Source organism: Corvus kubaryi, unplaced genomic scaffold (assembly GCF_017639235.1).
Source record: "Corvus kubaryi isolate FWS band 111438036 unplaced genomic scaffold, C.kubaryi_AGA036_p1.0 37308, whole genome shotgun sequence".
NCBI lineage: Eukaryota > Metazoa > Chordata > Aves > Passeriformes > Corvidae > Corvus > Corvus kubaryi.
In genome coordinates, this window is record NW_024581096.1 from 9,728,246 (window position 1) to 9,742,016 (window position 13,771).

Below are 13,771 nucleotides of genomic sequence, written 5' to 3' on the forward strand. Positions count from 1 at the left end.
CCCTTCCCTTCCCTTCCCTTCCCTTCCCTTCCCTTCCCTTCCCTCGCTTTCCCTTCCCTTCTCTTCCCTTCCCCCTTTCCCCCCATCCTGTAATTTCCTGAATTTCATGTATAGCAAATCAGAGAATAGGAATTAGAGCATAGTGATAGGCATTTATTCAGACTGCAGCATCCTTGGTCCTTTTTCTCCACATTTCAAAACTCTGCCTCAGGCTTTCTTGCAAGAGTAACAGTTGTGCTTGTGATTATTTATGTTCACTGAATGAGATATCTTGGGTTTATTTATATCGGTGGCAGGAGCTTTAGTGATACTGTATTGCCACAGTAAAAGCAGGATCATATATTTTCCTGGTTTGAAACAGAACTAATCAGGGGAAAATGAGCAGCTGACCCCTTTTTCTAGCAGCTTTTTTTCAGTAGATCCAGTGTATGATCTGAACTAAAACAAATACCTCTCTAGGTTCACTAGAAATGAGATTTTAACAGATAGCTGTGTCTTTATATGTAACTGCCTCACCCCATGTAGACTACTCCTGTTTGGAGAGGAAAAGTTCATGGTCTATATGGCCATATTTGAGACACATTTGACTATACAATTCCATTTCACAGCCTACTTACTTACTTGGAAAAACATCTCCTAAAGAACATTTGCAACAACAAAATGTCAAAGGAAACATGATTTAGAGTCAACAATCTTCATCACAGACTGGCATAATTTAAAAAATAAACAATTCGCCCTCAATTTTACTGTACTGTGAAGACAAAATGTTGGCTTATCTCGCATGCTTAAATAAGATTTGCTGTAGCCTAGCATATAGATCACCTTGGCAGGCAATCTGTTTGGGCTTGTACTGCCTTCTGCCATTGATGAGACTGTGGCAGAACGTACTTTTGCAGATGTATTTAATTATAAAAATAATCAGGATAAGTCACAAATCCCCACCACATTTTTTCCCCCCTTAATTTTAGAGCTTGTTTTTTCAAAATGTTCTTAAAAGATAGCATGAAGTATAGAAAAGGCATCTGCCAAGCCTAGTGTATGTTTGAAAAGGAATTGTGTCTCCAAGTCATTGAGTTCAAAATGATATGGGATATAGATTTTATTTTCTGGAAGTACATTTTCCTTTGAGGAACATTTTCTTTCGAGGCTCTTGCAAGACTGAGTTGATTTTTTAATTAATAGTGTGGGGATTTTTCTTGATCAATCACCCCTGCTGCAAAAACCATTAAGAAGAGATTTTTGTATCACATATACATATGATGTTAGAATTCCGGTTTGCATTTATCTGAAATTAAACAATAGGTGTTAATAAGAGACAGACAACTTTTATTAACTTAACAAATATGCTAGCTTTTTTTTTTTTTGAGGGGCTTATTTTAAATTTTTGAACAGTAACTTGCTGTTGCATGCTTGTTGAGGTCAACAGAACTTAACAGGATTCAGCATTATTCAGAATCAGAACCTGAAGGAATGCTTGCTACATAGGAATTCAATGAAATAAGCGTAGGGCTGTTTGTGTAGCTGAAAAGGGTATTTTGGGTTTGGGAATCAGAGATTCAACAGGCTTGAATTGCAGCAAGGCCCAGAGCCCATATTTCTCTTACCACTTGAGAGGCCACGTACTGGACTGCACAGGCCAACTCCTCCCAGAACACCTACCTGTCCAACATTAGCAAGGTATTTGAAGCTTTCAAGATGTTCTTCCTGTAATTGAATACTATTAAGAACGTGTTGCTTAGGAGGTACTGTGAGAAAGTAGGAGCTCTGAAACTGCGCACTGTGAATAGAGTCTTCATTAAGACCCTTTAGCCCTTACCAAGTACTGTGCTCTTGGCATAAGGTGATACTGGATTGACTGTCTCTACTGGGATTTAAAGCAGTGGACTCAGGGCCCTTTCTGCATTTCTGCATTACTCCTTGTTTTCCAACCACAACCCATCCCTTTTGTTACACTGGCATTTTTCTGCTTATTTAATCACATTTTAGTAGGAGCAAAAGTTGCATTTGGGTCCAGTTCTGAGTGGTGCTGGGCTCTCACCACCTCCATTATCTTGAGCAGACATTATGGCACATCACACTCACGGGCATCAGACCCTTCTGAAGTGGATTGTGGTACACACAAATGACAGCTGTTAGCATCAGATGCGCAGACATCACATTTAATGTAATGTGCTCATCAAATGTAAAACACGATGTTTTGATGGTATTGAAATCTACAACATGAGAGAAAACAGTAATCTCTCCAGTAATTGCCTTTGTCATTGTTTGCAGAATACAGATTTTAGTGGTTCTATCTTTGTCCTCCAGTGTTTACCTTTACTTAATGGAACCACCCCTGGCTGCGGTAGAAATAGGCCCAAATAAAGTGAGGCACATGGTAACTTGGACTCTGAAATGTTGAAACATTTCTGGAGTGAATCCAGGAATGCTGATGCATTGTACCTATTACATCTATTTATTATCCTAGTTCACGCACAACTTTGAAAAAATCAATGAATGGTTGCCATCCACTGAAACATTTCATTAGCATTTGATAGAGTAAACACATTCTTCATGAACTAAGTTTTCCTCAGTGGCTATTCTCATAAGGTTATAAATGATGATACATAGTGGTTGGAGGAAAGATTACATGGAAATCTAAGTGGTACAGAAAATACAGCTCTGTACCTCTAAAAGAAAGAGGCTTGAATACTTGAAATGAGTTAGCTTCTTGAGTACCGTTAACTGAAAAAGATGGGTTAAGGAGGCAGGAGGATGCAGTAGGTGATGCTTCCTTGGGGCACATTAATCAACTAAGAGCCAGATTATCCATGGATTTGTTTTTCATCCTGAAAAAGTAAGATCACAGGAGTTATTTCTGATCTTCATTCTGGGACATCTCTTTAAATAGGGCTGGGAACAGGAGATAATCAAAGAGGCTTGGATCTTCTGGGGAGACCTATTCCTCAGGGTTTTGTGTAGACCTGGAGTGAGAGTTCACGCAAATGTTAACTATGCTGCTCTACAAAGTCTTCTCTGTATTGTTCCTATTTACACCTTCTTTCCTCATCTAACTTCCTATGTAGGCTTACTATGCTTTATTTTTGGTCTGCTGTACATCTTATAATATCACTAATTGAATTTTGTGAGTGAATGAATTGAAACAATAGAATACATAAATGTGTCCTTACACAAAAATGAATGTGAATGGGAAAAGGCAAGTTTTTTTTTAAAAAAGCAAAATTAGCATTATTAAACCATAATTAAACAAATTGAATGTGAATGGAAGAAGGACATTTAAAAAAATGGGAAATATAAATTTGATATTGTATTATATCATCATCAAACAAATAATCACATCAAATGTATCCATATACAGTAGTTGCAGAGTGTTTATCATATATGTATACCTTTGATTGTATATCCCCTGCTAACATGCATGTTCCAAAACTCAGTTGACTGTTTCGCACAGAAGACTGTGCAGGGGGCAAGTACAGGTTCATCTGCCCAAGCTCAATATGCTTGCTTCTTACACCAATGACCTATCTCAAAACAAATGAAGTTGGGGGTCTGGATACTAGCACCACACATATCTTGCATTCTTACATCAGAAAATTTAGTTGTGGTAGTGTTTATCTCTGACATACTGCAAATACAGCAGTTTAAATAAGTGCAGGGTCTCTAGCACAAATGGTACATAGTTGATACAGGTGGAAGTGAATGGTGGGTTGTACTGCGACATATCTGTATCTGTATGACAACTGTTGTGGGTTTTTTCCCTCCTTTTTGCTAGGTTTCACCGAAACTAATACCAATGAGGCAGATTTAAATGTGAAATACAGACTGGGCTTAACACGCAAGAAAGCTTGTTTCCAAATGGAAGAAATTGATGACTGTCTTGCAATTTTACTTTTTTTTTCCTTTTCTTTTTTTTTTTTTGTAAAGGGCTATGTAAGTAGTTTTCAGGTAGTTAAACTCAGCCTGTGACTATAAGCCTAAATTGTATTCTGCTTTCATAACATTACCAATTTTAATGGAATGGCAAATATATTCTCTAAGTTTTGAATCATGCTATAGTAAAATGTTAATGATCATTGTAAAAAAGAAAAAAAAAAAAGCCTTGTAGTCTCTCTGCCAAATACTAGGGTTTTTTACACAGAAGTAGAAAACAACTGTGCAAAACTTATGATTGCCTCTGTGTTTCCTGATATCTGTTGCTCTGGAACTACAGCACTTATCATATCCATTCTCCTGTGAAGGTGTGGGTTTTTCTTTTCTGGAGTGGTCTATAACAAATATATGTATCTGTACAGCGATATTGGGAATATGGACGTTCCTTTTCCTGAACTTTTTCATCAGTCTGTAACAAAATTGTTTAAATCTGTGGAAATAACTGGGATCTAAATATATCTACTGTTTCCACAGTGTGTGTATGTTGGTATTGAGAGGCCCACGCCTCCCAAAGTCCAACTGGGACCCTTTAAATTTCAATCATACAAACTAGAACGGAGCTAGTGTGAAGGAGGTAGATTAAAAAGTGTCCGTCCTCATGCAGACAGCTAGTAGCTGCACAATTTCCCACATGAACTGCTCTTATTCTCTAGATATAATGCTTCTCCCCAGCTACCAGTCAAAGGCAAATGAATATTGTTTCTGGAGCCAGGTCTGTCCTTCCAGTGTTGCATAAAGAAACAGGGGAAGAGAAGGTTGTGAACACCTTTAAGATTCTTCTGAAGGGAATACAGATGGTCAAGGGTAAAAGAAATATGCACCACTGTCAAGGCATCAGCAAAATCTAAAGAGTTTGGAACCCAATTTCATGATAACTTGAGACAATCAAAATTAAAAGACATTATCTCAGAATCATTTTTATGGATGTCTTCTTCTCCCTCTTACTTACAAAATAATTTTTGTATTTTGCTACCTTTGCCAGCAGGTAATATGACAGCTTTGGATCTCACATACCAAATCAGTACCATATGTCTTTTACAGAGCATGGATTGACTGGAAATCAACATTTACTAAAATACAGTGTTCTCTCTAACATAATGGTTTCTGTCATTTTAATCATTGGTATAAATAGGAGCACACAAAACACTTCACTTAAAGTAATTCCTGACATAATGTTTGACATCAGGACTGTAGCATATTAAGTGACTGAAAGACAAGTAAAATGTAGATGCACAAGAAGAAGTGTACGTAATGCCTATCATACATGTAATGAGCATGTTAAGCACATGACATAGAAAGATCTTCTAACACTAAGTGAATAAGGGATTCACCACAGTCAATGTGTGTTGTAGAAGGAATGTAACACATTTCTTGGGGAGCCAGATAGAAAAACCATACAATGTTTAGCTCTTGTACTAGCCTTTGTACAGAATTTTTCCATTCTAAAATAAGAAATGCTTCTCCTTCGTGGAAGAGTTACAAAATTTGTCTTGATCCACATGTGGGTTTTACAGCAGTAAAACTGCTTTGATTTGAGGTATTATTTTGTATAGTTGCACTTACCCTAAACAATTCTTTGTTAATCTCTTCTCTATACCACAACAGGCTACCCTTCATCCCAGAAAGAAATAAACAAAATGCCTTTGTAAACACCATTATGCCAGTACAAAAGTATTCCCATAAGACTAAGCTGTGACTTGAACTTGTGGCTGCTAGTGGGTGGTAGGCCCTTGCGTAGCCTGAATCTGTAGGCAAGACCTGATGCTGAGCCCATGGGAAAGAAATGTTTTGTACAAAGACCAGTGCTAATTTCATGATTATCATATACAAGTGATTTGGTTGATAGGTAATTTGCATCGAAGACTTGAAACTATATTATCATAGTACTCCAATATATCTTAACACAGCACGTTAGTCTTAACATGTTTTCTCTATTTAGGCTATTTAGGTGTATTCCCTGTGTTCCTTGCTGATTCCTCACAAGTTGTTTGGCCATTTTTATTGCTGTGGAGGTGGTTCAAGTTCTGCTCACAGAGGTTTTGCAGATTAAAAATCTGTATGTAATAAAACCTGACTATTTTAGCTCACTGTAAACAGTTTCACTTTTGGATAGAGCAGCCCAGAGGCCTCTTCCCTAACGCATGGAGACTCTTCAGTGATGATTCTAACCCTTGTGGTGCTGTACACAGCAAAAGGTGCCTGTGTCTGCCCTCAGGGCCAGAGGTGGGCGAAGAGGTACTCTGAGGGGATGGGTGTAGTCACTGAAGGTGTTTTGTTCATCTTCACTCAAAGCTCTTGCAGAGAGTACCCAGAATGAATGCTGGGTTTAGGGGAGGATTATAGAAACTATTATACAGGGGAAGGCAGTTACTATTAACTTATCCAGAGGAAAAATAAACCCACAAAAATGGAACAGAAAGACCAAAGAACACAACCATTTAAATAGATGGCAAGTCTTAAAGAAATCTATAAATTAAAATGTTGATATATTGCAATTACCTAAGCTACATTAGTTATAGGACTGATTAGTTAATTACAGTGAACATTTACACATCTATGAAGTACAGGAGAAGTGTCTGAGGGCAGGATCAGGTGTACACTGCTTCTGCCATAGAACTTCACTTTGCTGGCACACGCACAGAAGCCATTGTTGTCATTAACACATGGCTATAAAAAGACTAATGACCTGGTAATGTCTGGGAGTTTAGCACCTTGGTTTCTGAATCAAAGAATTAGGACCCAAGAACTCCTGATTTCCAGCTTTTCTGGTTCTCCACTTACTGCCTTGTGAAACGACAGCTGTGTTCCCTGCCTTGTCTCCTGTTGCTGGAAAAGGGGATGTTTTTCTTCCTACCTCACAGGGATGTTGTGAGGAATAAGAAGCTAAGGTCTGTGCAAGAGGTTAGTTGTTTCTCTTCAACTTGGGGATCACACTTGATCAAGGGTGTGGAAGAGTATTTGAAGATTGTCATACATGCTGTACATTCAAGTTCTGTGTCTTATTTGTGTCAGTGTTAGTGCAAGAGAGCAAAAGTACATGGTGCTGAAAACTGGGGATAAAAGGAGAACAGGCTCTCTCCATATACAGCAATGATGCTGTAGCAACAAGAGACAAGATATGTATGTCACATGTGAATTTTTTTTATCTTGAGGACAAAAGATTGTGGTAAAATATTGGTATTGTTACGAAAATGTCATGAGTCCGCACAAGCTAATTGCAGCAAGCTTTGAATCCACTCTTTAAATTCATTTGTTAAGCAGGAATAAAAACTAAAGCACTCCTAAGTATTTCCCTCTCTGTGGACACAAGTGCGGTTCATAGGTAAGGTATACTCTGAGCAGTAGTTGCAATGGTCGGTATTGCAGGGATGAAGGTTTACTGGGACTGAAATCACTCCCTGCTTAACAGCACTTCACAAGACAAGGACAGCTGATACTCTTTGTCCTGAAGAAGGTGATAATTCTACTGTATTATCATATTGGACTTCACTTTATATTTTATTGATTTTTTGTCCCTGAAAAAAGAAAAAAATATAGAAAATGTAGTTGTACTGTAAACTCTGCAAACTAAACATCAAAGTCCTTTAATGTATCTGCAAAACAATCAATAAAGTAAAAATTCAAAATCGCAGGTTTTGTCTATTGTTATCATTTTTTGTGGTGTTCTGTTCTGCTTTTAGGACAAGTAGAAGTTTAGTTTGTGTTTACATCAGCATGTCACACCTCAGCACATGACAAAACCTCAGGGTCTTGTCTGAATGTGGATGGGTTTGATAAACAGAAATAATGACGCTCGAAAATCAGTTAACAGCTGGATTCTACAAGTTCTCTCTTCTCACTGATGTCTCTGTTGGGTCAATCCCAAACATAATTATCACATTCATTTTTGAAATGACTTGTTTTTTCAATCAAGTTAAATAATGGACTGCATATGTAGTCCTTAGCGAAGTGATTTTTTACCTTTTGATTAAAACTGCTGTAGAACTGATCACATTTGAGATGTTAATCATTGATGTTAGCATGTGGCTGCACTCTGAAAATTGTAGTAGATGACACATGAAGACAAATTCCATTAACCACCTACTGAATGATAAAGTAGATGATTGCAAAGGGATGAAAATGTCTGTGTAGTGGGGTCATCCTTCCATACCTGTCATAAGGTCATGCATAAATGTGTCATAGAATCATTTTCTCTTCAGTATCCTCAGAAAGCAGGTTGATAAATGTGAAAAAAAAAAAATGTTTAGAGTCATTAAAAAAACCCCTGATCGTTTTGTTCTGAAATGAAACTCTTCAGTAATTTATATGTGTGGTCAAAATCCAACACCCCTGTAAAGGGGTCTACAAGGTAAGTGTTAAACCCACTGGGATAATACAGCAGCCTTGCATCTCTAAAATCCACTCATACAAATGTGGAAGGTTACATTTTCCTCTGACAAGAGAAGAAAGCTGGTTGCAGGCATATCTGAGAGGTTTTGTGGTGCCTTGTGTGTCTTCTGTTGCTGCCTATGGTGCTGGTTTGGGCTTGGGTAGAGTTAATTCACAGTAGCTCGTATGGGGGCTGTGTTTTGCATTTGTGCTGAACACAGGGTTGATAACACAGAGATGTGTTCCTTATCCTGAGCAGTGCTTGCACAGAGCCAAGGCCTTTTCTGCTCCCCATCCCACCCCACCAGTGAGGAGGCTGGGGATCACAGGAGCTGGGAGGGGACTTGGCCAGGACATAATTTCTTTGCTGTACAGCAGTACTCTGAACCCTTCTTCTGCACCTATCCATCTTCTCCTGGAGACCAGGGATCAGTTCTTGACATACCTACACCACAGTGTGTTTGGCAGCTTTAAATGGAAGAATTTCAGAGAACTCCAGGATGGGGAAGGAATTCCTTTTCTGAATGTATTTACCTAACATCAGGTTTTGAGCATCCAGCAAAAATAAAAGTAGCTATTATGTCTGTTATGAAAACTTGCTCTGCCTGGTTCACATCTTTATGTACATATTTAGAAGAACTAAGGACATGGGAGAAGTCCTTGCCTTCAAGGCAATTGGGTTCTTCATCTGCCTCCCATGATACTTTGATTTTATTGATTGTATTTTATTGGTGTAATGGCTTTCAAAAGCAAGCAGAACATTACTTATTGGTGGGAGCAGTAGAGTCTAAAACTAGAATTTTTATTTCCATGTCCTTAAAACTGTCCCCTGAGCATGCAATCCAGAGAAAAACTGTTTAATTTGTGTAAAGCTTTGATAGATGATTAGACTGCAGGTGCTGCAGTGCTTTTGGGCACTGCCCTTGCTGCTATTGTACAGGTGAGAAATGCTGTGTTTGATGCAGTTCAGATCATCACGCTTGTGTCAAATCTGTGTCTGTATGAGGTTGACAAGCTGGTGTCCACCCACCTGGCTGCTGAAGCGTCTCACCATGTATGTAGATTTATGCTGTTTTCAACACAGAAGTGGCACAGCCCTAGCTCCTTCGAAAAATTGTCACGTTTCTTTCCCTGTATTAACTCAGCAGGGAGAGTTGTTGTGAAGGAAGGTTCAGCTCCTAACCCTGTCCAGTAAGCTTCAAAGCACATCTTGCTGGTCCCAGGAAAACACCTAACCAGCCATGCTGCCCGGGGAGCTGGGTGAGAGAGCTGCTCCAGTGAATAATGTCTTACTTTGCAGAAAGGATAGTAAAAGCCACAAGGCTGTGAATGAAGTCAAGAAGGAGTAGATGTTCATCTATTGTGTAAGTAATTCACCAAGCAGTGGCAAGCCTTGAATTATCTTTCAGAGAATGGCTCTTCTTTTATTAACATGCACTTTGAAATGTGTAAGCAACTCACTTCCCCTCTTTTCTGGCTCTCCCATGTGTAGGCACCTACCTGCATTAACTCAGGTGTTTCAGGGCAAGCACACAACAAAACTGTGAAGTCTCTTACAGAACTGGCAGGTGAAGCAATGTAGTGCTACAGCACCTCAGCACAGCACAGAGAGGGATTTTCCCTTTTAAGATTAGATTGTCTAAATGAATCAAATTTGTTTGTAGGTGCCCATGCCAATTACTTTTATTGTTTGGATAAATTCCTAAATATTCCCTTTGGTTCTGTCGCTGGAAAGTACATAATACATAGGTAGAAAAGGGAACTAAAAACTTCTGTAAATGCAGGGAAAACCTGTTTCAAGATGAGCAAAAACTGCAGCCAGGAGGAGAATTAGTTTGCAGAAACTGAACAAAAGCAACATGAAAAGCAAACTTATATGTTACCACCGAAAAAACAAAGGCAAGCCACAGAAGCAACACATTGGTGCCACTTAAGAAAGGATACAGTATTTTTAAGACAAATTCAATCTCATCTTTTAAGCAGCAAGTGAATAAAGACTATAAATTGGATCTGATGCCTATATCCTACAAAATCACGTTTCCCCCACCCCCTTGGAAAATTTGGCTGTATGAGCAATTAACACTTTCACTCAGATTTGTCCAAAAATGAGGCAAGCTATGTGATACTATAGCAGGCAAGGCTGTCTTGTCCAATAAATACCCCTAAAAATATAAAATTTAATCAGACACTCTGGCTTGCCAGTCATTTCTGTCTAGTTCCATCTTGCATTTGCTCCAATAAAATCCATCACCTGTGCTTTCCTCTTTCTGGCACCCTACTAATCCTAAACAAGTAGCTCCCTCTGCCCAAGGAAGCCTACTCAAACTTCATCAGTTTTCCTGCTTGCCTGGGCTTGTTCTTACAGGGAGGAGAAGAAGTAGAATTGTGTGTGCCTGTGTTCAGCTGAGCCATGCCAGCAGGGGAACTGAGACCAGAATAGCAGAGCGGACATCGTGGGCAGAGATGGTGCTGGGCAAAGGTGTTAGAGAGCTACTGCTGAGCATCAGCACCTCTGGTGTGCTGGCCAGCTTCTAATGCACTTCCACTCACACATCTCTTGTCAGAAAATCCCAGAAGCACGGTATGTTCTTCTGACTGTTTTTAATTTTATTTCAACTTGGAGATCACATGAATGCTTTGTTTGAAAAATTAAAATAATGAACTCTAGTGAAGAGGATGAATCAGAGTGAAGAGCCAGGGGCTTGGCTACCCAAGCCCTGGGCATTTTCCGGACTGCAGTGCCCACTGGGGCAAGAAGGAAGACATCAGGCTTGGACATGGCTCTTCTCAGATCCTGGATGCTTGTTCTGTGGGCTATGCTTATACAGTGGTGGGGGACAGGGCTGAGAATGGCTCAGGACTTCTTTGGAACAGAAGGCAGGAGCTCAGATCTGGGACTGATAAGGCACAAAACCATTTTTCTGTCCTGCATGGCAGAACTGCTGCTGGAACTCTCAGTTCCACCAGGGGATGCTTCTCATGGTATTGCTAATACTTCTTCAGGATTTCGGGCTGGTATTGCTGATCTTCTGCTGCTGTATTAATACTGAGATTTTCAGGTTTTCCTCTTTTTCAGGCAACCTTTGGCCTGGAAAAGGAAAAAAATAGAAAAGCCAACTGCATAAATCTGCTAGCTATACACCTGAAGGATGGTGAAATTATTCTGCAACAGCATATCCATGTTCTCATTAAGAGCAATTCAGCATTTTTAGGACATGTTAACTGCTGCAGCAAGAAGAAGCTGCAGATCAATATAAAATAAACCACAGCCTCACAAAAGCCAATTTATAATTTCCAAAGTACTTTTCCTCAGTTCTGCAGGAGCATCATCGCTGGTACACCAGTGGGGTAAAGTTACAGAGAAAGCCTCAGACCACTTTGGATGTGGAGTAGCAAAACTCATCCAATCTGAAAAAAAAATCTCCATATTGTAATGACAAAAACCTGGAGGTAATCTGTCCCAGAAAAACTGAGAGAGGGGAATGATCACTGATTACTTCACTTCAAAAGTGGAGAGGTCATGGCTGGTAATTAATTATCCAAATCACCCTGTGTATATCTCCACCAAAGAAGCTATCTGACCTTCTGCAAAACAATCCCTCTGAGAATGCAGCAGCCGGAGACCTTTCTTCCATGGGATTTTAATTGTGCAGCAGATTATTTTCACAGTGGAGCTGAAAGCGGTAGAGCAACCAGGGAGCAGCACTATCATATCATGGCACTGCTCGTCCTGGGGCAGCAAACCCAGCCACCAGGGCCATGGCTCCTGGCTCTTGATTTGGATGGGATCCTCTTTGGGGTGATCTCTACAAGTGAATGTGTTATTTAAACATATCTTCAAATCTAATCAGATTTAAGTGTGCCCTTGGGGTTCTCCAGAAGCACCTCGAGGAGTGTGAGCTCAGAGGTCAAGGTTAGAGGAAGTCAGAAACCAGGCATTGTGGCTTTTGAGGGCTTTTTGGCTCCAGCAGAGCATGGGCAGGCAGGACCTGCCAGCAGATGGGGATCTGCAGTGTATGCCAGAAATGCTGCTATCCCAGAGGTGGTGGGATGGGAAAGCTGGGAAGTGCTGTGTCTCTGAGTCTGGTCGAGGCTGTGCAGAGCTGCGTCACAAGGGCAGACCCTTCAGTGGGCTTTGCAGAGATTTTGTATCTTTTCCCAGAGATGCTGAGTGCTGAACCCTGGCTTGGATGGGCACATCTGAAGGCTTTCTGTATACAGAACGGCACTTCTGACATGACAAATTTTGGCAGTACCTGACAATTTTACCCGAAAGGGAGACCAGTTCTTCGTACAAAACAATATGCACAGCATGATGCTTCAGCTGGGGTAGGTGCATGGGGAAACTGTATGTGGAGGTTGCCCAGAGCAATTTTAGCTACTTAAGCATTAACTACTAAACGTGTATCAATTTAGTGAGATTTGGCCTAAGGATCCCAGGATTACTGCTCCCCGGTGTGGGCTTTCATCTTTGAGTACACAGTAAATATTTTAAGTACTTGGCTTTCAAATATTAAGAAGGGTTGCACTAAAATCTAGAAATAGTCTAATAATAATATAATCTGAAACAATCTAATAATAACAGTATAATACGAAACTAAATTTAATGCAGCGGGTTGTAGCGAGTTGGGTTTGTAACTGGGCGGAAACACCAATTTAGTGTAGTGGTTTGGTCCAAAATACTCATTACTGTTTACCTTCTGTGAGATAAGAATTAGGAGAAACGCAAAGCAGGCACCAAACTTGAAAGAATATAAAGAAATTTATTAACAGACCTAAAAGAAGGAAAAAAATTATACCACACCTTCAGAACTCTCCTCCTCCCCCCACCTTCCTCCCTTCTCCCACTGACAATGTAAAAAGACAACCCTTAAGATGTTCAGTCTGTTTACCACTTCCATAATAACCTTGTTCAGTCCATTTAGGAAGAGGAATCTCTCTTGCTTGTGCTATGAACACATTATCACAATGAGACAGCCGCCCAATTCCAAATAACTCTGTTCAGTCCATTTAGAAAGAGGAGTCTCTCTGCCTGCGTGTGAGTCCCTTCCCCCAACTTGCATCTTCTCCCACAACTGCTTTCGAGGGTCCACTCTTGAAGTTTTTTGGGGTACAGTTTTAAGGTTGAGCTGTTTAGAAACAAAAGGTCTCTTCACCCATATCTGGGAGCATTTCATGTCTAAGAACAGAGGCCCTTCTCCTTCCCTGGGAGCAAAGGGTCTTCCTCATCTTCATCTTTAGGACTATCTCTGGGAGCATCTCTAGGAACTGAGGTTTTCTCCTTTCCCATTTGGAGCAAAAGTCCTCATGGCTTCCATCTCTCCCTGTCCAAACTTCTCATGAAATTACAGCTGCATCAGCATCTGCCTATCTCAGCACAGGTGCTTTTGCTAACAAGCACGAGCTGAACACTCCACCCCCCATATCTTCATGAAATTACAACGGGACACTCTGATATATCATAGCTTTACAA

At 40.1% G+C, this 13,771-nt stretch overlaps 1 protein-coding gene across 1 annotated transcript in view; it reads left to right on the forward strand.

Moving 5' to 3' along the window:
- The window catches only part of OXCT1 (3-oxoacid CoA-transferase 1), an 81,309-nt gene extending 73,748 nt beyond the window's left edge, over nt 1-7,561 (forward strand). Inside the window, exon 17 of the mRNA XM_042028431.1 lies at nt 3,773-7,561. Within this exon, the coding sequence (XP_041884365.1) occupies nt 3,773-3,808 (36 nt within the window). The 3' untranslated portion in view covers nt 3,809-7,561. The remainder of the gene's footprint in view (nt 1-3,772) is intronic.
- Nucleotides 7,562-13,771: the final 6,210 nt, after the last annotated feature.